Here is a 27,075-nt window from a genome sequence, read left to right as displayed (position 1 = left end):
TGTAGCCTTAAACAGGCAATAAAGAACTTGACATTAAATGAGTACTTATTTTTCAGTACTATTTTTGCAGTGTACTATGAAACTGGTTTAAAAATAACAAATTGAGTTGAAAATAGTAATATCTATGATGATGACAATGATTTCCATGATGATCCACCATGCTTAAAATGGAAATAATAAAGTTAACCAGTGAAAAATAAAATAGGTACTTTGGCTACTATTAAATCCAACACTGGCATTTAATTTCAGCAAAATACCATGTGTTATATTGATTGCTAATTTGAATTTCATCAGTTCTATAGCCTTTACAGCATTCAGTTTGTATTTTTTTTAAGTCTGGTAGATGTTCAAGAACTATAAACAAAAAGAATTCAAAGAATTTTTATCTAGTCACTTAAGCAGGCATGAGCATTAGACATAATAAAAATAATTTAAATCACTGTGTGAGGAGATCTATGAAAACTCTGACATCAAAAAAACAGAGTCTGAATAGGCAGAGTAGAGGATTTTTAGGGCAGTGAAACTATTTTGTATGATACTATAACAGCAGATACATGTCATTATACATTTGTCAAAACCCATAGAATGTACAACACCAAGAATGAACCCTCAGGTAGATTATGTGCTTTGGGTGATAATGTTCATCAACTGTAACAAATGTACCACCTTGTGAGACGTCAATAGCAGGAGAGGGTGTGCGTATATGGGGACGGGATATTTGGAAACTCTGTACTTCCCGCTCAATTTTGCTGTGAACCTAAAACTGGTCTGAAAAATAAAGTTCATTAACTTAAAAGAAAAAAGAAAAGGAATCTGAGTCTGTTCTAGAATTAGAAAGGAAAGAATCGATTTCTCTTATGACAGGCAAAACAACAACTGAAAACTGATTATCCCACAGAAACAATGTTACGTATTATAAACAAAAATTTAGTGCCCAGACCTATAATAGAAGCTTACATCAACAATACAACGTTCAACAAGAATTCTCTAAAGTACATACAGATCCATAAAAATAGGCAGTAGTCAGATAAAACTTCATTTAATATGACCAAGGATTTATCTTATCTCTTTAATTCCCACTTTAGATGTTAGAAAGTGAAAAGATACCTTAAAGTGAGTCAAAAAATTCAGATGAGTTTATTTCAACTTGTTTTCAATATTTCAAATTACTGAAATATAAAGCTTTCTGAATAAAAATACATACTTGTAAATAATCTTAAGCATAAGCAAAATAAAATCGATAATATCAGCTAGAAATAATCATTGATAATTTGGTTATCTCTTATGGTGATATTATGAGTAATTCTTTAAATAACAAGTTTGTGCCTTCCTTTTAGTTGCTCCAACTACAATTTTAAAGGTGTAAGTCAATAGGCTCAGAACAGATTTTGAGTCCAAATTCATGACATCAAAAATACTGTCAGTGGCAACTATCTATGCTCACTATTTTAAGTTCTCGCATCCATCACCAGAACATAGCTGTTTTCTTTTTCTAAGGACTGAATACAAGTGGAAGGGTTCTCCCCCACTTATGATTATGAGACCAGAGTTTACTCCTTTGAGTGAATGTTGTCCATCATTCATTTCACTGGACAACGGTTCTCAAAAAATGTCTCAGACTCACCTATGGGGGCCTATGAAAACAAACATTGCTGGGCTTCACCTCCTGAGTTTCTGATTCAGTAAGTCTGAGGTGGGGCCCGAGAATCTGCATTTCTAACAAGTTCCCAGTGTTCCTGATGCTGCTAGTCCAAGCACCACACTATGAGAACCACTGCATTAGCCGTTTACTACACTAAGCCAAGCATTAGGAATACAAAGACCTGTATGTGAAAGCTGCTGCCCTCAAAGAGCTCATTAGATTGGAGAGGGAAAACAAACAGGAGACAATTTCAAGATATCGTCATTAGGACTATACTAGAGATATGCAACAAACCAGGAAGCCAGCCCTAAGCGGAGATCCTGGGTTTGCTTGGACATCAGAAAGGGCTTTGTAGAGAAAATAATACTTTAGCCAAATCTTGCAGTGTTAATGAACCATGGAGGGAGAGGCATTCCAGGAAGTAAGGAAAGTACAACTAAAAATACACAGCTATGTACCAGGGGGCTTTGGGAGAAAAAAGAAAAAAAAATCTTTAAAACAAATTTTTTAAAAAAAGATACACTTTACAACATTTAAAAGTGAAAAAGAGTATAATGTAAAATAAACTTAATACGGCAAACACGTAGTTTGAGATTTTTATCCTACCCTGTGATTTCTAAATTTTTCACTTCTGGTAACGAACGAGAAGTGGTCACATTGAGAATAAAGACATTTCATAAACTTAGCACAGGCTGTAAGGAACTCCAATGAAACCCTCTCTACTTACACAGGAGGAAACTGATGGCAGGCCACAGTCTCACAAAGATTGTGGGAGTATGGCAACAATCCAAGTCTGCCAAGAGAATCCAAATCAAACTCCTCTCTGCTCTCAAGAGAAAACAGACTAAGGAAAAAAACAGAATATCCTATTCCCAAGAATATTCTAATACTTAACCATGCCTGGCACAGAGAAGATTCTCAACGTGTTTCAGGAAGCATTTTGCTTCCTGAAACGAAATTTTTCTGGGAACAAAATTTATATCAACTACTCTTCTCCTCTCTTCAACTTTAATAAGATGTGGAAGTTACAGCTGGAAATTGAACATGCACATTTTACACATATTTTAAGCCCAAGTCCTAAGCCTCAATTATAATGATCATTTTCTGTAGCTTTCACTTTCTCTACACCTAAATGAACTCTGATATGATTTGTCTTGATGGCAAATGTGAACATGTGAATAGACCTATTTCATAAAAGGTCTAAAAAGGCCAATGAAGACATATTCTGTAAACAAAATCTCATTTGTTACCTACTATTTCCAGAAATCTTATGTGCGGTATTTGCAAAGATGTAGTCTCTTTCTAGGGTTATACATATCTTCAAATCACACAGTTTGTTAGACTGTTTTTTCTCTTTTTATGTCTTCAAGCATTTAATCCATAGCCTCCTGCTAGTTCTCTTCTCACTATACCAATGTACTAGTCAAAAGTGAACATTCATTAAGTTCATACTGTATTCTGATGCATTTCCCATCCTGCAGCTGAGTGATCTTCTAGAAACAATTTCATCACGCCACTCTCGCCCTTAGGACCCATTAGGGGATTCTAGTTACTGATATGAATGCTGAAGTATTTAGAAGGAAGCATACTGATAACTGTAATTTACGTTGAAATGCATCAAAAAAGAGGGAAATGGGACACAAGTGATAAAGCAAATATAGTTAAATATTAATGGTAGAATCTAAGTTTAGGTATATGAGTATTAACTGCAAAATTCCTTCAACTTTTCTGTATGTTTGGAATTTCCATAAGATGTCAGAAAAAAAACCCTTCAGGGTCTTCCTGCTGCTCTTGTGGTAAAGGGCAAACTATAAGGGCCAATACTCCTTAAAAAGGCCCTTTACCTTGCCTGCCCATCTGTCACCATGTCCCACACCCATATGCTAGGCTCCAACCATCCACAACTGCTTCCAGTGCAGCAGAGAGGCCTCAGTCTCTCCCAATCCTAGATCTTCACACATGACATCACTTCTTTCTGGAATATTCTTCCCTTCCCCTCCCCACATCTAGCAGAACCCTAGCTTATCCTTCCAGTCACAATTTAGTTTCCTCTATGAAGCTTTCTTTGACTTCGCAAGTCTGGTTAAGTGCCCTCTGTGTTCCCAAGAGCACACCGCACACTTACAACACTTCACTTCATTGCAGTGTGTCAGTTTATTCGTGTTTCCTCCAGCAGACTATAAGTGTGTCAAGTCTGTCCTCTTCATTCAACAAATATTCTTTGGGCAGGTTTTCTTAACAGTAAACAGGATATAAAGTTCTTGCTTTTAACGTGCTTACGGACAAGAAATTATCCTATTCTTAACAGCCACTGTCCTTGCTGGCTCACCAAAAAGAGAAACCACGGCTGTCATTGTCTCTTCAGACTGCAATAACAAAAATTCCATAGACTGGGTGGCTTATAAAAAACAGACATTTATTTTTCACAGTTATGGAGGCTGGAAGTCCAAGACCAAGGTGCCAGCACAATCAATGTCTAGTGAGGGCTCACTTCTGGCTCACAGACGGCTATCTTCTCACCCTGTCCTCACATGGCGGAAAGGGTGAGAGAGTTGTCCTCAGTTTCTTTTTTTAAATTTTGTTTTCTTTCTTCCTTTTTTTTGGTGAGGACGATTGTCCCTAAACTAACATCTATGCCAGTTTTCCTCTATTTTGTATGTGGGACGCTGCCACAGTGTGGCTGGACAAGCAGTGCGCAGGTCCACGCCTGGGATCCCAGACCCACGAACCCTGGGCTGCCAAAGCGGAGTGTGGGAACTTAACTGCTACACCACTGGGCCAGCCCATGACGTCTCTTTTATAAAGGGACTGATTCCATTCATGAGGGATCCACCCTCATGACCTAGTCTCCTACCAAAGACCTCACCTCCTAATGCCATCACATGGGGGGTTAGGATTTATATGAATTTTGGGGGTACACATTCAGTCTATAGTACCTGTCCTATACATAGAAGATCCTTTACCAATGTTCATATCTCTTAATCCCAACCACAGTCTCTATTTTCATAATTATATCTCATCTGTAACTGCTTGTCCTGGGCTTTTACCATAATCTATTAAAATAATTCATTACTCTTATCTCTAAAACTCACGCAGCTACCTCTCATCAATTACAGATCAATAAATAGTGTAAGCTCATAACACACACGTCCTTTACTAAACTTATGAAAGCTTTCTAGTCATTGGACTGAATTGTTGGTCCTTAGCTGCCTTGCCACAGCCAAGCTGAACTATGTTCGAAGACGTTAAAAAGTCCATCGTGAACCCTCTCTCTTTATTCTATTAGGCAATTAGAAGGATTAGAAGATGTTAAAATTCAGGATGCTTGTCTTTGGCATTGATAGACATTTAAGATCATCTTTAATGGCCAAACAATTCAAGAAAGAAATCACTATATTCGAAGTTATTTTTGGAAAACAAAACACAGAGTCTAATAATTTGAGGTGTAAAATAAAACAAAATAAAAATACCTACACATGTACTTCATTCCATGGACTTAATACACCTTTAAAGTGACAAGTACAGCAAAGTGGTCCGCGTAGTTTCAAACAATCTGAAAGAATTATCTCCCTATCATCTATAAACTGTAAGAAAGCTTTATCTTCAGTTCCCTGGCCTTCAGCTGGCAGTGAAACAGACACACTAGCTTTAAGTGTGCCAGCCAAACAGTTAATGATCTGTACACATACACTTACACAAGGAGAGTTCCTGTTTAAACAGACTAAGATGAAAGCCCTTCTATAAAGAAAGAACACTTTAGGGTGATGATGTTAAAATTAGTCTCTAAATATTTTATCAAAATTTGCATTTTTATATTATATTTTCTTAAAGAGGGCATATTTCAAAGGTGTTTTTAAAACAAACCAAAACATTTCATTTAAATCAAATTTTATTATAATAAAGCTATTTTCATGTCCTCATGCAGGTGCTGGGAAACTTTTTCTCTAAAGGACTAGATAGTAAATATTTTAGGCTCTTCAGGCCACATAAGGTCTCTGGCACACATTCATCTTTGTTTTTCCCCCCAACTCTTTAAAAATGAAAACAAACAAACAAAAACCCATTCTTAGCTTGCTGGCCATATAAAAACAACCAACTCCTGTCCTCATGAATGAACCAAAGCAGAAAAGATTTATTGATCAGAGTACAGTGAAATTATCCACAGCAAATAAGCCTGCATTCCAAATTATCTGTCTGAACTCTGTCCAAATAAGTCACTCTCTGTGAGCCAAATATAAGATCCAAGCACTTAAAAGAAATTTGGTTTTACTATAAAGCAATAACAGCCATCAATTCTCACTTCTTCTCAGTTCAGATTTGAAAACCAAATTGACCGCAAAAGAAAATCTCCTTAAACTCACAGTCATGAAAACATACAGTCATGTGCCATATAACAATGCTTCTGTCAATGACGGACTGCATCAACGATGGTGGTCCCATAAGATTAGCACCATACTGCCTAGGTGTGAAGCAGGTTACACTGTCTAGGTTTAGCGTGAGTACACCCTATGATGTTCACACAATGACGAAATCACCTAACGACACATTTCTCATAACATATCCCCATCGTTAAGCTACATATGACTGTATAGGGACAAAGGTGTGTCCATGATACTGTTTATCTCCCCAACAGATCTCTAAACCAACAACAGGATGTAATGTCCATAAACTCTATAATGATAATTTAATTGAGAGGAAAAATGCAAAGATTCAGAAGATGTGATTTCTAACTGCAACACTGTCACCATTAGTAGTGTGAGCCTGGACAAGCCAAGTATTTCCGCTTGCTCTCTATCTTCTAAATACAGGGGGTAAAACCAGACGATCTCTATGGTGATGAATTTAAAGTTCTCTGACTATTATCATTCATTACTTCTTCAGTGATACACTAGAAAATTCCTTTATATCAACTGTATTTTTAAAAGATAACATAAAAACATGAATAATGAAAATGAGCAAAGAAAAACACCTAAGGACACTAATACATTAATAACAGCTATCTTGAACATTTCCAATTGAAGTGTTTGAAGTGTTTTACAAACAATATCTCACATTATCCTCAAATAATCCTAAAAGGTAAACAGTGTAATCTGAAAGATTAAGCACTTTGCTAGAGAAGGGTCAGGATTTGAATCCAGCAGCACTCCTAAACACTATAGACATCGCCTAGTCTTCTCCATCCAGCTCGAGGTAAACAGCGATGACAATAGGTAAAATTAAGCAGTACGCTGCCTCCCTTTTCTCCGAGTTTCCTCTCCTATTACTGTGGAAGGCTAAAGCACAGGTTTGTGCACCTGACATCTGCTTTCTATGCAGAGCTTTGTTTCACATTTCCACACCTCTGCTGGATACACTAGGTCCATGGCATCAAGATAATCAGGTCAGGAGAATTCTAGCCTGCCATTGTCCTTCTTTACCCAAGTGAGATATCAATATTGCAAAGCTGACATTTTTGATTTGGCCTTGCATGATGTAAAGTAAATCATCCTATTCTATCTGAAAGCTCTTGTGACAAGAGTCATGAAGGGTCTTCAGAGGAACTACTTTTGGGCTCAGACCTTCAGCATGTTCTTCCACAGGTTATCTGGATGATCCAAGTCGGGGGAGGACCTTTGGATTGCTCCCTGTTTCACAGGGAGCACCTCCTCCTTGCCTCAGCTGGCAAGAGCAAGGAGAAGCTGCTAATCAGCTGCCCCTGGTGCTTTTAAGTAAACATTTATGCCTGTTCAAGACCACATCCCTCCAATATGTCAGCAGTGCCTGTAGAGTAGAAAGTTAGACAAACCCAATTTTGAATTCTAACTCAGTTGTGTAACCTGGGACTCAAAACCCTCTTCTGTAACGCAGTAAACATGCTACATAATAAAGCACCTAGCAGAACATGCAAGTTAATAGGCAAAATACACGATCGCTCCCATTCCATGGGCTGGCCAAAGCCCTACCTCTGGATCTCACCATTCAGCAATCCATATTACAGTAAAAAAGAGAATTTATCCTTTAACATCTCCCTCACTCTCACAGACTGACTAGACACAAACCAAAAACCACTCAGTGTAATTCAATAAACATTTACCAAGGCCAATAAATGCTAAGCCCAATGGTTATTAACAGTTCCTATGTTCCAGAAAGTCAAAGTGACACTAAAACAATAGATCTTAATCAACAAATATGGTATATCTTATACAATTAAATTGCCTTTAAATGAAGGTGCCAATTTTTAACCCACCTACCAAGATAGGCAAACATTATAATGAATAATCCTTAGTGTCAGCAATGGTGCTAGACAAATAAGTACTCTAATACTGATGGTGTGAATGTAAATGATACAACTTTCTTAGAAGACTGTTTGGCAATAGACAGAAAGATTGAAAAAACATATACTTTTGACTCAGCAAGTCAACTTGTAGGGATTTATCCCAAAGATAATACTGGGCAACCAGAAAATGAGGTATAACAATAATGATCTGTCTACCAATCAATTATAATCATGGTATAGCCATACATATTATTCAGTCACTACAAGGGAGAAATCCTTATCTATTCTGATTTAAAAAACCCCCTGATGCACTAAAAAAAAAATCAGACTACAAAATACTCCATAAGGTATGATGAGTCTATTTTTCTAAAAACACAAATATACACATAGAAAAAATGAACACTCATTATCTCTACATGGTAAGATCATACGTTATTTTCATTTTCTTATATTTGTAGATTTTCTCTCTCTCTCTGGCAAGAAAACATGTAGTACTTTTATAACTTAAAATAGTGATGTCCAATTTTGAAATGAAGGTGTATTTTCTTTTGAGGAAGTTTAGCCCTGAGCTAACATCTGCCCCCAATCCTCCTCTTTTTTGTTGAGGAAGATTGGCCCTGAGCTAACCTCCGTGCCCGTTTTCCTCTACTTTATATGTGGGACGCCTGCCACAGCATGACTTGACAGGCAGTGTACAGGTCTGTGCCCAGAATCCGGGCCTGCAAACCCCAGGCCACTGAGGCATAGCATGTGACCTTAACCACTAAGCACCAAGCCGGCTCTGAAATGAAGGTGTTTTTGACATAATTTCCTTTACTTCTTTTAACCCCATGGAGTATGAAAGAATCTCCATTTACAGGTCAGAAGGTTGTAATCTGCCCACAATCCCACAGCTTCAAATGGTAGTACAGGCTGATTCCCAGACCTGGTGCCTGCAGGTCAGGACTCCTTCCACCATACCTGAGCTGCCCCATCCCTTTTCACTGGGTTTTAACCACTGCAACACATTCCCTCAGTCTGCAGCCTGCAGAGTTCTTCTCCTCAACCTAATCAGCAAAATTTTGCTCAGTACCACCTTTTCCACAAAATCTTAGGTGACTTACTTATCAATTATTTCATATTTGATTTGTACTACTTCGAGTCTTTTCCTACCAGAACCTATAAGCTCCTGGAGGGGAGGGACTGAGTCTTAGTCAGCCCTGTTTTCTTCAGATGACTCAGCAAAGTATTTTATGCATCACATGATTGTAATAAATGTCTGATGAACGAATGAATAGAGAGGAGGTAATCTGTGAAGTCTTTCTAACAGCCACTGCCTTGACTTTACAAGTAAGGAAAATAAGGCCCAAAAAGGTTAGTCCGTGGCCATTCACTTATTAATAACAGTCTAATGCTGGACTTTGGTCCTTTCTTCTTCCTAATTCAAGGCTTCTCTTTGTTTTGCATTTTCAAAGTGCTTTTGCTGACATTCTCTCTCACATGGACTTCATACCAGCCGAATTAACACTCTACTGGCCTACATCTGCAGGTCTACCAACTCTTTTTTCTGTTTTTGACTGGCAAACATTGGAGTAAATACATGAGCTCCTCTTAACACTTTAAACCTACGTTCAGGCTATATTTTGACCTGGAATAACAATGATACTTTGAGTAAAAGCTGGTCATCATTCAGACATTTATTTACTGAGCACCTATTATGTGCCAAACATCACATTCGATTAACCAGAAACTTCTATTAACTTGCATCCATGCTTACTGATAAAATTGATGTCCATAATAACCTAAAGTAGGGGATCCACAAACTTCAGCCCACAGGCCAAATCTCTGTTTTTGTAAATAAACTTTATTCAACACTGCCATACCCATTCATTTATGTACTGGCTATGGCTGTTTTGGAGCTGCAAGGGCAGGGCTGAGTAGTTATAACAGAGAACACATAGCTCACAAAGCTAAATTATTTACTATCTGGCCCTTTATATAATAAATTGCTGACCTTGATGAATAAAATACCAATATGCCACTGGACTCTCAAAACATTTTATATTTGGTGTATTTTTAGTAGGAGTAACACATAACGTGCAATAAATAATTTTATGTTAATCCTTTGAAAATCACCAATCCAGTATTATATATGCAGTAACACTCTATTCCTTGCATTACACTCCCATAACCAATTACGCCAAAAAATATTAACATACTTCAACTGATAAAAATCTGTTTCCCACAAGTCATGGTACCTTGATGATCTTTAATCCCAGCTTCTCACAAGAAGTTTCAGACTGAACAATCTCATTATTTTTAGAGTCAATTCTCCCAGAGAAAACTATTCACTTCCTTGACAAGTTACTTTTCTGACCAGATCTCTAGCTCCACTGTGTATCTTGAGGTTTCCTACTTGCAATAATTCAAGCATAACAGAAGCTAGTTTTGTTCCTGAATAAGAAAGAAGACTGGTTCAAACATACCTCCTGAGGATGCTCAGCATTGTGTGGGACTTTCTTGGCTGCACAATATCCTGGACTAGCGCCTTCAGGGAAAACTAGAGACTCTAGATTTCTTCCCTGGGTGGAAGCAAAGAGCCCACATCTACAGCGCAAAGTTTATTAATTTAAACCCAATCGCAGCATCTTCAAAACATTTCTTTAAAAATATTTAATAAGTCCACTCATAAGTGGAACTTAACATATAGACAAGGAGAACTGATCGGTGGTTACCAGGGAAAAGGAGGGGTGGGGGGAGGGCACAAAGGGTGAAGCGGTATACCCACAACATGACTAACAATAATGTACAACTGAAATCTCACAAGATTGTAATCTATCATAATCTTAATAAAAAAAAATTTAATAACTCACAACTTTTAGAATAAAAACAAATGACAATGTCAGATCAGACAAGGCTTCACAGATCACTAAATCCGCACCTCAATTTACAGAAGAGAAAGATGAGGCTTACGTGATTTGCCGAAGAGCCAACTAGTTTTCATTAATTCATGTGGGCCTCAACTCCTAAAATTATACTTATGTCTGATCTATAAGGCAGACACTGTGCTGGGGGCCAGGAGTACACATATATATTAATAGACAATGAATTCAATTAATCTAAATCAACAAGATTTTTTCAATGAAACAGATACATCAGGGGAATCATATAAAATTAATTAGTAACTGCTAAACATCTACTTTTCCTACAAAGAAAGCTCTCTTTTTCCTTTAGGGAGACAGTCCAGTGTACAGGTTAAGAATACTGGCTCTGGAGCCAAGCTGTACAATTTAGAATCCTGACATTGTCTCTTTCTGGCTGTGTAACCCTACGGCCATTTACTTAACAACTCTGTTCCTTGATCTTTAAGAGGATAACCAGAGTATGTAAACAATCCTTACATGGCTGGTACATGTAGGTGCTCTATAATGTTAGGTATCACTACTGTCATTTTCCTTAGGGAGTTTTCTTATCAAAACATGGGAAAGTAACCAAGATACGCAGAAAGTACTCTTAAAAGCAGCTATTAAACTATAATTACAATTACTGTAGTAAAAATTGTTTAAACATACAGGGTAAAGAGGAAAAAACAGTTCTTAAAAGGACAATTTGTAAGTTAAATAATATTTAAAATACATGCACAAGAAGTTTTGCCTTTAATATTAAACATAAACTTTACTGAAGCTCATTCTCAAGATCTTTCAAGAAAGAGAATGGTTAAACACTAATGTCACAGTGTTTCTGGGTTTCACCAGGGGTCAGGCCTAGGTAGATTAAATGACTGCTCAAACATAAGTGCTGTGACCACAGTGGTGTCCCTCAATACGTTACATCCTAGAATCCAACAAATATTCGGGTTTTACTTTAAAGCAATTCCTAGTACTTTGACTCAAAGATAGCCTTCTTAAAAAGTTATGCAGTAAGAAGAGTATATGGCGCACTCTCCCTTGCAGGGACTTCTAACAAGTTGGAAAGTCATGTCAGAATCACAAAACATGGGGCCCTTATAGCTGTGTAACCTTGGAAAACTCACTTAACATGTCTCAAAAATTTATTACCTATCTATAAATTGGTGCTAACATCTACCTCCCAGACTTGAGGAGGGGGCACTAAGATTTCGAAGACAATGCTTTGAGAATGGCTCATACACATGCATACATTGCTAGTCCCTACCCTTTTCTCCCATAAACAGTGGCAGAGCAGGCCATGCAGCAAGCAAAGGTTAAACGGCAATTTCTGTCCAGGGTACATAAGCCTTAATCATCATTCCTATTCTAGGTTGTCTCCAGAAATGCAAAAGTTTGTTATATTCTCAGACTTGGTTTTTTAAATACAGGACTCCAGAGATGACCATAATTCATGAAAGACACGTTAGAGCCAAGCATCTTCCTGCCTAGCACCTTCAAACTCATAACAAAGAAAACTACAATCCCTATTTCTGTTTCTTCCCTCCACCAGCATAGATTGAATGCCGCCATAATGTGTGATAAAATGTCTTTAAGCAATCTTTAGAAGTATTTCAGAAAATTAATCCTATTTATGTAACCAGTATAAAAATCTGCTATTAGTCTTCCACAGCTGAAAAGAACTTTGATAAAAATCCTAATAGTACTCAAAGAAAAATTTTAAATTTCAAGCTCATATAGCTTGATACCAGATGAAGATTTATGAACTATTAAGCTCATAAAAAAAGAAATTTAATCTATTCTAAGTATGAAAGGTTGGAAGAGCCTGGGGCCTCTAAGTATATTCAGTCGCAAGCACTGACCCAGTGTCAAAAGAAGGTTAAAAAGGGGAGGGGGACGGGACAAAAAAAGTGTGGTGCGACCTCAGTGCAGATCAGGAACATCAAGAAATGAAGAAAACTGTCACTTTTGTTTCACTACAAACAGAATCATCTAAGCAATATCTAATGCACACGAATAACTGGGAGGAACTTATAAATGAGAACAAAGTTATGGAATCTTATCTTTACAATGACAGTATTTGAAAAGAATGTTATTTAACTTAGATTAATTAAAATATAATCCACTTCAAGGAGGTCACACTGTCTTAAGTTTATTTTAGTTTAGTGAGTAATAGTAATTTGTTTAAATTAGTAAACTTAAAACATTTTCTGAAAAATTTTTTGCTTATCTCTGCCCTATAAATATCACTTACGTAGGCAGTAATTCAAATTTTTTTTAAAGATTTTATTTTTTCCTTTTTCTCCCCAAAGCCCCCCAGTACATAGCTCTATATTTTTAGTGTGGGTCCTTTTAGTTGTGGCAGGTGGGATGCCACCTCAGCATGGCCTGATGAGCGGTGCCATGTCCGCACCAGGGATCCGAACCCGTGAAACCCTGGGCGGCCGAAGCGGAGCGCGCGAACTTAACCACTCGGCCACCGGGCCGGCCCCAGTAATTCAATTTTTAAGAAGTTCTGATAAAAAACTATTTTATAATCCAGTTAAAAGAAATCTATCACAAAAAGTCACTGTGCTATTATCACTTTACAAACATCATCTCATTCAGTCCTCCCCACACCCTAGGAGGCAGACATTATTATTTCTATAATATCCATTTTAAAGATGAAGAAACTGAGGCTTACAGATGTCAAGGAACTCACTTATGATCACACGGCTAGTATGTTACAGGGCCATGACTGAACCCAGGTCAAGCTGCAGCAGATGCTTTTAATCACATTAAAAACAAAGGCAAAAACTAATTTTTCAACTAGCTCCATGTAACTTTAAAGAAACTCAAGAATCATATATTCTAGATTGGGAGCAGTTCATGCAAAAAAAGTAATTTGTTTCTATCGAAACACTCCTATTAAAAGTAGACCCTGTCAAGTAGCACTTGACTTCTTTGTTTCCTTATGTTTTTAGATGTACATAACAAAAACAGTCTTGAGACACCAACACTGAAGTTTTAAAATTTAACCACCATCTTCTAAGTCAAACTTCAATCTCTCACATTTAAAGAATATGGAAGAAATCTCTCCTCTAAATGACTCAGGAGCTAAGCCTGCAAAAATGTGAACCTGTGAATTGCTCTCCCTCCCCGCGCTTTACGCCCGCCCTCAGAATCACTAAAGAAACAAAATACATAACTTCCAGAGAGCAGAAGGGGATACAGAACAATCAGGAGAACTGAGACGTTAGACCATTTCCCCTTATTACATCCATTTGGCTGAAGGGATTGAACTAGAAAGGTGTTCCACTGCCCTTCACAAATTTCAGAATTATAAGTGACAGTTAAAAAGGCAGCTGCAACACGAGCCCACTGTAACCGAAAAAGCTGAATCAAACAAGAACATTTATCACGACTACCAAGTCTCATTTCTAGCTTCTCTGTCAACTATACAGAATCAGCTATTAAATATTAATAGCATGCCATTTGCACTGGAGCTCTTGAGAAGAGCCTTCTGATATCAATTTTTGTCGTGAAAGAAAAAGTGTCCTTTTCTACGTAAACCCCAAACCACAGGAATCCCTCAGATGGGCTCCTGCACTCGGTCCTTCTCTGGGAAGGCTGTCGGGGCCACCCCCACATCCAGGGGAGGAGAAAGGGCTCTGCGGAGGGCAGGTCCCTGCAGGTCCCGGGGCAGGGGTCCCCGTTCCCCTTCTTCCCCAGCTGTCAGCGACGAGCCGGGCAGCGGGGCGGGGCAGGACCCGCTTTCGGCACAAAGCGGGCGGGCGGGCCAGGACCCGGGCCGGGGTGTGGGCCGGCCGGGGCGGGGCGGAGCGAGGCGGGGGACACTTACCCAGCAGCAGTACGTTCTTCCCGGCGGGGAGCTTGGAGCGCGAGCGGGTGGAGACCTCGCTGAGGATGCAGGACCTAACGGGGAGCAAGGCGCACGCTGAGCCGGGGGCCGGGGCCGCAGCGCGGGAGGGACGGAGCCGGCCTCGACGCGCCCGGGAGGGGGCTGCCGAGAGCGCAGTGGCCTGGGCCCGGCGCCGAGCTCCGGCGGGTACGGGATCCCGAGGGGTCCGCAAGGCCGGGAGTGCCCGCGGGGACCCAGGGAGGGGTGGGGTCGTTACCAAAGGTTCTGCCCGTCCTCGTCGTCGCCGGCTGCGGCGCCGCCGTTGCCCGATGTGAGCTCGTTGGCCAAGGGGCCGCCCGTGTAAGTCGAGGCTAATCCCGCCGGAGAGGAACCGAAAGAGCCGACTCGCCCCACGGCCGCCATCTTGGTGGGGAACCACACCACTCCCGGCAAGGCTGAATGAGAGAGGCGGCGGCGGCGGCGGCAGCGGGGCGGCGGGAACCCGGATATGGAGCGTTCGGCGCACGGGAGCGGGGCGGGCTCTGCGGGGGTGACGCCCCGGGCCCTGCAGGGACTGACAGAGCGAGCGAGGACGGACTGCGCGTGCGCTACAGGCTGGCGGGAGCGCGTTGTCGGGGGGGGGGAGGATGCGCGTGCGCATGCGTGGGCGGCCGCGCAGGCCGCTCTTCTGCGGCTCCAGGCTTCTTGAGCTGAACCTGTTGAAGCGCTTCCCGCCGCCCCACCCGCAGCCCTGGGCTGCAGCAGGGCAGGTTGGGGTGTGTCCGGTGAATAGTGCTCCCTCCCACTCTTCAGTTGGGTCCACAAAACCCGCAGCCACCGTGGAATTCCTGCGCTGTCATTGCCGTCCCACTAGCATTCAGGCTGAGCGCCACTCCCTCGCTTACACCGACGCCTTATCGGCTCCAAGATGGAAATGGGCCGCCGCGCTGCAAGAGGGTGTTGTGCAGCCCCGGTCTGAAGTGTTACTGTAGTCCTGTATTTCTGGGCTTTTTGCCTTCTCAGGTGATGACGTGTTCCTCAAACCTTGGTCTCACATCAGAAATAGGTTCCCCCAGCCTCTGAGCAGCTGCCTGACAAAGAGAGTTGACGGGGCTTGTTTTAAGGGTCTGGATGTTTTGTATGAGACTCCGCGTGAGATTTAAAATCACCCACTAGGTGAATCATTCGTCCATCCATTCATCCGTCCATCCCGTCAACAGATGCTTATTCAACACTTAACTATGTTATGGCACTGGGAATACACAGATGGAAAAGAACGAACCTCAGATAGCCCTAAAATAGCTTCTTTTCTATCAGAACTTTACTATATATATTTAAATATATAAATATGTTTGAATGTCTGAGCTCCACGTCCAGAAAGAGTTGATGGTTTTAAGCTTCTATCCTAGTACACCTTGTACGAGCAGTTGCTTAAAATAGTCTGGCCTTTGTACATTATCACTTTGCTGTTAGTGCCTGTGGAATCTCTTCCAACTCCTAGTGGCCCTGTGTACAGCAGAGTAGAACCCTGCCGGGTCTTTTGTGCCATCGTCTCATCTTCCAGGGCTGTATCAGACAATGCTCTGCTGCTATTCATAGGGTTTCCATGGCCCATGGAGAGGATGGCCAAGTCCTTCTTCCTAGTCTGCTTGGTCTGGAAGCTCTTCTGAAACTTGTCCACCACGGATGACCCTGCTGATATTTAAAGTACTGGTGACATAGCTTTCAGCATTACAGAGCCACCACAGTGTGACAACTGACAGATCAGTGGTGTGGTTCCCTGACTGGGAACCGAACAGGCCACAGCGAGGAGAGATGAGAGCAGCAAGTCTTAACCACTAGACTGCAGGGCTGGCAACATTGTTGCTATCGTTTCATATTTGAAGATCACTTGCTAATATATGACCTGATCAATGCTGTTAGGCTAGTGAGAAAATCCATAGCTAAAGGCTGTATTTGCTATACATTAACATTGCGGTTAGAAGGCTTTGGAGGCTGGCAAATCTGAGTTTAGATCCAGCTCATTCAGTTTACTGGCTATGTAACCTTAGAGAATTTTCTTTACCTCTCTGAGTCTCAGTTTCCTTATCTGTAAAATGGGGATAAAAGGACTTAGAATTGTTATGAAGACTAAATGGGATAATTCATGTAAAATGGCTTAGAACAGTGACTGACAAATCTTAAGTGCTCGATATATGTTTATTACTGACTCATGTTTTCCTTTACCTTTCAAAACATTCGTATCTGACCAACCCCTGAAATTGACAGACCTAATGAAATCCTGCAGCTAAATCTTTTCATATCTTGTTTATCTGGTTAGGAAAGGGACCAGAACCCTGTCTTGGGATCCCAGGCTTTGTATGATGACGAGCAGGACAGGGACTCCAAGGGGAAACTGGATCTTTAAGTCACTGCTGTAGAGGAGAGCTGTATACTGCATTTGGCCCTTCTAAGTGTTGATTCACTCTCTGTACTTTGTTCCCTCAGTCATCTTTCACCTTCAGAGCATTTTTTCTTCAATTTGGCTTATGTACAGAGTTGTCAGTTCTGTATCAGATTTACTTTGGAAAATATTTACTTTATAATAGTGTCAGGCTTTATAACTTTATAACACCGTATTATAACACTTTATAATAGTGTCTAATGTCCCATGACTTCTAGATGCTCAACTGCCCACTTATATTGAGGTCAAAGTTGTATTCTTTGTGGTTTTAAAATATCTCTGTCCAGCATTGCTCCATTAAGATGGCTGACAAAAGGTCATTTATGAGTGCCCACTATCTGCCAGGCACTCTACGTGTTGTGATTTGCAATCCTCATAGTTCGAAAGGGATCAGTGAAATTGAGTAACTTACCCCAGGTCACACAAGTGATAAACTGAGATTTTGACTTTCCACTCTGTCAAATCGTGGGTCAAATCATGTTAGAATAAATGTCTTGGCAACTTTATTTATTTTTTAATCAGTTATATATTTATTTGTATATAATACTCTATAATAACATGGACAATGAATGAAATGTAATATTTACATAAGATTGTAATATATTTATTTATAAATATTATGTCAACATAATCATATTTTGTAGGCAAAACTGTATAAGAGCATATAGTGAGATATTTCAGGGGTTTTTTTTCATCCTTATATTTTGATTTCTGTGTAGATTACATCATGTTCACCACCCAAAGACTAATCACAATCCATCACCACACACATGTTCCTAATCACCCCTTTCACCGTCCTCCCTCCCCACTTCCCCTCTGGTAACCACCAGTCCAATCTCTGTCTCTATGTGTTTGTTTGTTGTTGTTTTTATCTTCTATTTATGAATGAGATCATACGGTATTTGACTTTCTCCCTCTGCCTTATTTTGCTTAGCATAATACACTCAAGGTCCATCCATGTTGTCACAAATGGCCAGCTTTCATCCTTTTTAATGGCTGAGTAGTATTCCATTGTGTATATTTGTCCTGGCAACTTTAGATGCTGTTACGATAAATACCATCTATGGAAATCTATACATAACAAAAATAGAGAACCTGTGTATTATAAGGAAGTCTATAAAAGGGAAGAATTCATCAGTCCCTTAAAATTTTTGTTACTAAAATGCTGTTTACAGTTGAGCTATTTCCTATACGATGATTTCATGCCCAACTCTTTTTGTTATCTCTAAAAGTAACAACTGCTTTGATTTTTATTTGCTTAGATTTCTATGTCCTTTACTCTAATTCAGTCTCAAATTCTTGTCCCAGTTATGTAAAACTCCTCATTAGGTATTCTAATAATTTAATCTTCTTAAAGACATCTTTAAGAACTTTCTAGCCTGCTCCAATTTGAATTGGTTGTTCTGTACTCCTGATACAAAACTTTCATCCTGGGATCTCCTTTCACCATCGTTCTGGGATTCCTTTTGCCTCATTCCTGTGTCTTCTTTTTTCTTCTTATTTTAGTGGAGAACTTCCTACAATAGTTTTATGAGACAGGGTGTATGGATACATTTTTAGAGACCTGTGTAACCAGACAAGGTCCAGCCAGGGAAAAAATGGCATTCTTGGGGGGTGCTAGATGAAAGCTTAACAAAGAAACTGTTTACAAAGATGTGAACAATATTAAGAGATGGGGCAAGCAACAGCCTAAAGATTTAGGCCTGAAGGGGAAAGAGTAAGAAGTATTTACTGGAAACCAGAGAAAGCTGCAGCCATAGGAAAGGGCTGCCCAGCAAAATCTGTGGCTTTCAGTAAAGGAAGACAACACTGACCTCTCTCTTTCTGCTCCCTGGTGTCCTACCAGTGTCTCACATTGGCCAAACCCAACCAGAAGCCAGAGGGCAAGAGAACTCAAGTGAAGCAGTCCATTCAAGTCTACTTCCCTGAGCACAAAGAAAGATAGAGAAGAGTGGAAAGTGGATCTGGAAACACAAACAGAAGATATCGAGCACACTTGTACGTTTGAAAATGCATTTAGTCTGTACTCCTTAGTGATAGTTTGGCTGGATATAGAATTATTAGATTGCAAATTAACTTCCCTTAGATTTTTAAAGGCCTTGAGCGCTTGTCTGCTAGATTCTACTGTTACCAGTGAGAAATGTAAAGCCATTCTGATTCCTAATCCTTTGTTATGTGTTATTTTTTTCCCTCCTTCGAGGCCTTGAGAACTTCCACTAACACATTTACCACCCATCCACTGTCTGCACTTTCACACCAATTATCCTGCCACTTATCATAGAAGAATAATCCATACTCTTAGACTAAAGCAATCTCTCCATTCATGCACTAGATTCCATCTCCTCTCCTCAACTCAAGGACACTGCTCCAACAATGGTCCCCCCTCTTCCTCTGTATAATTATTTATTGATCTCTCCTGGATCATTTCCATTAGCATACAAACATGATATTAATTTTCCCATCTTAAAAAAAAAGAAAGAAAGAAAATTTATCTTAACCCTCCATCTTCACCAGCTACTGCTACATTTCTGTCCTCCCTTTAACAGCAAAGCTCTTTAAAATAGTTGTCTTTTTTTTTTTAGGTATGCTTTTTTGGTGAGGAAGATTGGCCCTGAGCTAACATCTGTTACCAATCTTCCTCTTTTTTTTTTTTTCCTTCCCCAAAGCCCCAGTACATAGTTGTACATCCTGGTTGTAGGTCATTCTAGTTCTTCTATGTGGGATGCCACCATAGCATGGCTTGATGAGCACTGCATAGGTCTGCACCCAGGATCCGAACCGGCAAACCCTGGGCTACTGAAGCAGAGCACATGAACTTAACCACTCAGCCATGGGGCTGGCCCCATTTAAAATAGTGGTCTTTATTTGCTGTCTTCAATTCCTCTTCCCCCTTGTCCTTATAATGCACTTCAATCAGACTTTTACACCTATAACTCCACAGAAACTGCCCTTATCCTTGTCATCAATGACCTTCTTGTTGCTGAATCTGATGGTAAATTCTCCATCTTGTCTTTCTTGACCCATCAGCAGCGCATGATACAGCAGATCACTCCTTCTGGATAGCCTTCATGTGGCTTCCAGATCACCGTGTTCTCTTGGGTATTTTGTTTTCCTGTCTCACTAGCTGCTCCTTCTCAGTCTCCTTCACCTTTTCCTCATTTTCCTGACCACTTAATTGAGGACTCCAGGGCTCAATCTTTGTTCCTCTTCTCTATCTACGCTCACTCCCTGGTGATCTCACCTATCAATATGATAAAAACTCCCAAATTTATCTCTCTAGCCCAGAGCTCCTTCTGGAACTCCAGATTAATACACCCAACTGCTTATTCAACATCTCCACTTGGATTTCTAATAGCACATCTCAAACTCAAGATGCTCCAAACTGAACTTCTGACCTTCCCCCAAAAATCTCCTCTGCCCATGGCTTTCGCCACTAGGTAGCAACTCCTTGTTGCCCAAGTCATTCTTGACTTCTTTATTTCTCTCACACCCCATATTGAATCCATTAAGAATCCTTTAGTATCTACCTTTAAAATATACCCACAATCCAATTTCTTATCACTCATCCAATGATACCATCTTGGTCTGAGCTATCATCTCTTGCCTGAAATACTATAAAAGATTTTTCAACATGGAAGCTAGAGGGATCCTTAAAAATATAAGTCAGTTTGATATTTTTCATGTTACTCCTTTACTGAAAACCCTATAGTGGCTTCTCATTTTAATCAGAGTAAAAGCCAAAGTTCTTACAGTGACCCACAAGGCTATACAGGATCTGGCCCCCATTGCCTCTTTGAACTGTTCTGCTCCCCTCTCTCCCTCAATTTCTCCCATTTAGCCACATTGGCCCCACTGCTGTTCTTTAAACAGATTGTCTATCCCTTTGCTTTAGCTGTTCCCTCTGCCTTGAAGAAGGTAAGGAGCTGTCCAAGCCAATATCTTCCCCCAGTTAGCCACTTGGCTAACTCCCTCGCCTTCTGCAATGTCTTTGCTCAGTTCTCAGCTTCCGTCCTGACCACCCCATTTAACACTGCAACTTGAACCTTCACCCCTGGAATTCCAGATTCTTCTTATCTTGCTTGCCCTTTTATTTTCCATAACGCTTATTACCTTCTAACATAGTATAGAATTTACTTATTTATTAGAACTTAAGCTCTGTGAGGGCTTCACTAATGTACCCCAAGCACTTTGTGCCTAGAACATAGCAGACATTCAGTAAAGATTTGTTGAAGGTATGAATAAGTGAACAGATTTTCTCCTTGTCACCAGGGGTCTAAAATTTCAGGATGATGATTATGATGATGATGATGTGTGTGTGTTTTAAGAGGCCAAGTGGGACAAAAAAATTCTTCAACATTTGGAAGCAGGAGCTCTCTTTTATGATATTTTATCTATTTTGATATAAATCCTTCTAAAATACATTACACATTCTCTTGCTACTTTAACAGGTTATGTGAATACAGATTTACCTTTTTCTGGAGGCTCTGGGCTTCCTTAGATTCATCAATAATAGTACCCTGCTATTATATGGGGAAGTGTTTAGATCCTGCTGGGAAGCCCCAGGGTATACCCGAGATGTCTTTTTTTAGTTTGATTTCTAATTCAGCTGAGCCTCAGGGCCTGGAAGTGGGAAATGGGACACCAGACAGAAAAGAGACAGCTCCTCCTCTTTCCAGCTTTCCATCTCCCAGATGCTATATAGCTCTCTTTTCTCTCTGTCAATGAATCATCCCCTGCTTACTCATCAGCTTCCTCAAGGCCACAGTTGGGTATTTCTTTATATCAAGAAAAGTGATCATTTGGCAGGCAAAAGAGCTCTGCAGAAAATTAGTTTGGGAGGGGAAGCTTCTGTAGGGCTGAGGTGGGGGATACAGACCACTTCCTCTTTCTGTCCCGGATGACTCTCTCTGTATTTGAGAACTGGGACAAGGCAGCTACCCCTCGAGCTACTTCCTGTTGTACCAGCTTCCACAGGCTGCCTATGGCAGATTTTCAGCTAAGGCTTGCTGCACCCACTGCGCCAAATGCTGGCAATTACAGTTGATATTAATACCAGCTGAAAAGCCAAAACCAAAAGAAAAAGGAAATGGGCAAGGAGATGAGTGGACCCTTAAAGTCTGACTCTGTGAGCAACTCAAATAATACTGTTGGAAAGAACTTCAGAGGTTAAATAGTCCCCTCCCCTATTTGAATATATGAATCTTTTTTTTTTTTTTTGTAACATGCTTGACATTTGAGACGAAATGAATTGGCAGAGTCCTTGCTTACAAGGTCTCCCAGCAGGAGATCCAAGGATCCAATTAGAGGGAAAGCAGATGCCCAATGTTGCTTATTTTTGCTTTCCTCTGAGTCATGTTTATTTCATTCTAAGTACCTCCTTAGAATGAATGAAATGATGGTGTCTAATTTCTTTTCAGTTACCAGTCCCTCTAATTACAGACCTAACCTCTCTCCTACTACTCACCAAGGATTTTTATCAGGTGAGCCTGCACAGAACTTCCTATCTTAGACAAAGAAAGAGATAGGGAAATAGCTGACAGGAGTATTTCTTGGTGGTTTTGTTTTGGTTTTCCTTCATAGAAAAGACTAGAAAAAGACTCTCTTCTTTCTCTAGGTCTAAAGTGAAATCCACCCCGCATGCTTTTTAAAAAAATTAATTCTTGTGTATGCAAGCATACTTTAGGATTAAATTGTTCAAAAAGAAAAACTTTTTCATTTGCTTAGAAATATATCATTGAAAAATAATACCCCCTGGGTGAAGGGGAGCACTTATTTGGTGACAGACAAGAAATAATGTACAAGTGGAATTTCACAATGGTGCAAACGATTATGAACTCAATAAAATAATAATAATGATAATACCCCTTGAACATTTTTTAAGTTCCAGGATAAGGTAACGATTAGAAGTGTCTTTTCATTTCAGACTGAGCTCCTCATCATAATATCCGTATCCATTCCTGGACAATAGGTGATGAATGAAAGGGTAACAACCTATAAATCAGTTCACATTCACATTGAGTAGACAATCAGTGAAATGCACAGGGAAGAGAAAGAAACTTATCTTTTAGGCTGGAACAATGTTTATTCTTCATCTCAGTGTTTTAATTGTCTACTTACATAATTTTAAATACAGAATAGATAGGATTTTTAGAATGCTTAGTTGTCATCATTGTTTTAATCTGTTCTTTACCACTGAAAAGAAGAAAGAAAAAGTTTCACTGATTAGTATATGGTTGGCTGGATATTTATTACGCATATTTTGGACAATCTCATTTTTTTGTAATCAAATACTCTGAAGTTCAAGTCCATTACCTTTTTTAAAAAGTAGTGATTTTAATGCCGGTTACTTCTTAGATTTCCAGTCTTACACTCTGCCACCCTCCTTACTTCCTGAAGGAGAAGATATCTAATAACTGAGTTTATAGATTGAGATCTGCCAACACTGGGTCATAGATGTCATTCAGTTTTTCTGCGTTGGGGCCTCCACATGAGGCCAAATGGAAAAAATGTAAAATTCCCTGGTATCTTTAGAAATGTGCTCTCTTTTGTAGCTGCAGGTGATTTCATATTCATAACAATTTAGTCTACTTTGGTCTAGAGCTAATTGTGGTTTCTTGTTGCTTTTGCTAAAGTAAGCCTAGAAATATAACCTATTATATTCTGTACCAAGAAAAACATGTTTCTTTTTCCCCATGTGGGAAAGAAGATGAAAGAGTTGCCCAGTGGGAAATTTCTTATAAGCAAAATGGATCAGTTATTTTACACCACGTAAGATAAAAAAAGTTGTTTTTTGAAGATGTTTAAGGAGATTCTAATGACCCTAGACTTTTTACTGCTAGAAAATGTAGAGTTGCCTAGTAATGTAAAAGTGAAATCAAGGAGCAGAATGTCCTTTCTGATCCTTCCCCAGGAAATCTTAGGATTGCTTTCAAGAGTCAACCTCATATTTCAGTGTATCCGTTGGTAAATGAGGGACAGCCAGATAACCCACTAGAATTTTCACCCTGATAGATTTTTGGATGGGGATACACTGGCTCTAGTCTAAGAAGTATATTAGGCATATGATCTCATGGTTTAAAATTTTATTTTAAGTAGCAGCAATATTATATTGAGTCTGACATTTTAGACTCTGTCCACACCATCAAACCTAAGTATTAGATTAAACTACGTTAATTATAAATCAAATAATACAGACAGCTAATTTGTATCATTCAGATGAAATAAAATGTTTGGGTTCAACATTTGGAGTGAGGTGCATGGGGTAATGGATTACAGTCCAGACTGCAGAATCAGATCAATTTGAGTTCAAATCTAGACTCTGCCACTTATGGACTGTGTGACCTTGGAGTTGTTTAAGCTCTGAAGCCTCAGTTTCCTCAACTGATAGAGTTGTTGTGAGGAGAAAACAAATAAAATCTGACATATAGGGGCTGGCCCCGTGGCCGAGTGGTTAAGTTTGTGCGCTCTGCTGCAGGCGGCCCAGTGTTTCGACGGTTCGAGTCCTGGGCGCGGACATGGCACTGCTCGTCGGACCACGCTGAGGCGGTGTCCCACATGCCACAACTAGAGGAACCCACAACGAAGAATACACAACTATGTACTGGGGGGCTTTGGGGAGAAAAAGGAAAAAATAAAATCTTAAAAAAAAAAAAATCTGACATATAGTGAGGCCTCAATAAATATTAGCAGAAATGTTTACTGTTATTTTTATTTAAGATAAATTTATAAGGTGTTTCGTAGCACAGGGTTTCTCAATGTTTCAATGGTTTAAATGTGCACATGGATTCCCTGGGAACCTTGTGGAAATACAGATTCAGATTTAGTAGGACTGGAGTGGAACCTGAGGGTCTGCATCTCTCACAGGCTTCCGGGTGGATATCCATACTGCTGGACCACAAACCAAGGTTATGTAGTAGAAAGAACACAGGCTTTGGATTTATCCGTCTATGGAGTGGAATCCTGGCTCCAAACATATTAGCAATGTGACCTTGGCAAGGTCAAGCTTCCTCATCTCCAAGATGGATATAATAATGTGTATTTCTAATTAAATCAATTTTCGTTAAATAAAAAATAGTGTACTCAAACAATACCTGGCATATTGTAGGCGCTTAACAAATCTAAGTTCAGTTTTTCTATAAGAAGAGCTTTACTGGTCCATCCAGTATGGGAGATTTTGATAGTTTGCCTTCTTTTTCTTTTTTTTAAAGATTGACACCTGAGCTAACATCTCTTGCCAATCTTCTTTTTTTTCCTCCTCTTCTTCTCCCCAAAGCCCCCCAGGACATAGCTGTATATTCTAGTTATAGGTCCTTCTGGCTCTGCTGTGTGGGACACCGCCCCAGCATGGCCTGATGAGTGGTGCCAGGTCCTCACCCAGGATCCCAACTGGCGAAACCCTATGCTGCCAAAGTGGAGCACGTGAACCCAACCACTCGGCCACCAACGTCTCCCATAGTTTCCCTTCTTGAAAGAGCTGAAAATTTTAATTTTCTTTGAAAACTTCTTAGAATTCGTTCACTATGAAATCAGCTTCAATATTGATTTAAAAATTTGTCATTGCTTGATAAGCAAATCAGTTCATACCAGATGTCATGAGAACAGATGGGGAAAATGCCCCAGGCAAGTGGTGAGGCCTAAAGTCAGAGTAGGTAGGATTTCCGCAATTGTAGATAACTGAGAAAAGAAGCTAGCTCATGAAGGATTTTATTTTATTAGTATTATTTTTACCTTTTTTGAGTGTGGAAAATTTCAAACAAACATTGTAATAGAGAGAAGGTATAATGAACCCCACATGCCCCTCGCTCAGCCTCAGTGGTAATGAGGACAGGGCCAGTCTTATTTTAGTTTGATTCCCACCCTCTTCCTCCATCTCTGAATTATTTTAAAGCAAATCCAAGACATGGTATTATTTCATCCGTAAATATTTCAATATGTATCTTTAAAAAATAAAGACTCTTTTTCTTTTTTTCTGTTTTTTTTGAGGAAGATCAGCCCTGAGCTAACATCTGCTGCCAGCTCTCCTCTTTTTGCTGAGGAAGACTGGCTCTGAGCTAACATCCCTGCCCATCTTCCTCTACTTTATGTGTGGGACACCTACCACAGCATGGCGTGCCAAGCAGTGCCATGTCCGCACCAGGGATCTAAACCGGCAAACCCCGGGCCTCCGAAGTGGAACGTGCGCACTTAACTGCTGCACCACTGGGCCGGCCCCAAGACTCTTTTTCTTAAAAAAATAACCATTATACCATTATAATAATCATTTCAAACAAAAGTGCAACTATTGAGTTTATAATATATATTTAAATTATCACCCAATTTTTACTACAGGTAATGAGCTATGCATGTTAAAGTAGAATTCAAAATAGAACAATGCTTAAGAATGAAGTAAATACACTTGTTCCCTAAATATGCTGTTGTCAGAGAGGGCAGAACAATCATCATCTTATCTGCAGGCCTGGCATTCTCAGCATCCCTCCTCTCACTGCTCCAGCTGGCTCCTAACTGGTCCGCCAAGTCTAGGTGACAATTTCCTCTCCTCATTGTCCTCTGTATCCCAAGCCTTCCCTGCTTAATTCTCTCCAGTTGACAGAGGAGACTGCTTTCAACTTTTGCCAGGAGCAGCCACTCCTGGCAAGCTGATGTGAGTTCTAAGTTCTCACAAAGAACTTCGAGTTCTAGGACCTCATACAACTTTTAGAGCTGGAAGGGCCTTCCTCGTTCAGCCACTAGATATGAAAATTTATGGGCAGGGATGTTAAGTGACTTGCCTTGTCTCATGATGACCTAAAAACCTCTCAGAATAAGGACAAATTATTGCAGATCTAATCTGACCTTTCTAAGATGGTAAAATTTCCATCAAAGAGTTTGATCTCTCATTTTACAACATTGGTTAGTCTCTCTGATTTCCTGCTAAGGGCTAAGCTTTCTTTCTTTTTTTTTGGTCTTGGACATTTAGAAATATACATGATTAGAAGGGGAAAAAAGGTGTTGAAGATGAAAGGCTTTTCT

General features: G+C 39.9%; 1 protein-coding gene across 1 annotated transcript in view; it reads right to left on the bottom strand.

Annotated features, from left to right (window-relative positions):
• DYNC1LI1 (dynein cytoplasmic 1 light intermediate chain 1) overlaps positions 1–15,253 on the bottom strand; it is a 35,062-nt gene extending 19,809 nt beyond the window's left edge. Inside the window, exons 1-2 of the mRNA XM_014827173.3 lie at positions 14,902–15,253; positions 14,625–14,698 (exon numbers count right to left, since the gene is read on the bottom strand). Coding sequence (XP_014682659.2) covers positions 14,625–14,698; positions 14,902–15,047 — 220 coding nt within the window. The 5' untranslated portion in view covers positions 15,048–15,253. The remainder of the gene's footprint in view (positions 1–14,624; positions 14,699–14,901) is intronic.
• Between the last annotated feature and the right edge of the window lie 11,822 nt (positions 15,254–27,075).

The sequence above is a fragment of the Equus asinus genome, chromosome 21 (assembly GCF_041296235.1).
Source record: "Equus asinus isolate D_3611 breed Donkey chromosome 21, EquAss-T2T_v2, whole genome shotgun sequence".
NCBI lineage: Eukaryota > Metazoa > Chordata > Mammalia > Perissodactyla > Equidae > Equus > Equus asinus.
The sequence above is the reverse complement of the archived record's forward strand: the minus strand, read 5'-3'. Positions and strand labels throughout refer to the sequence as shown.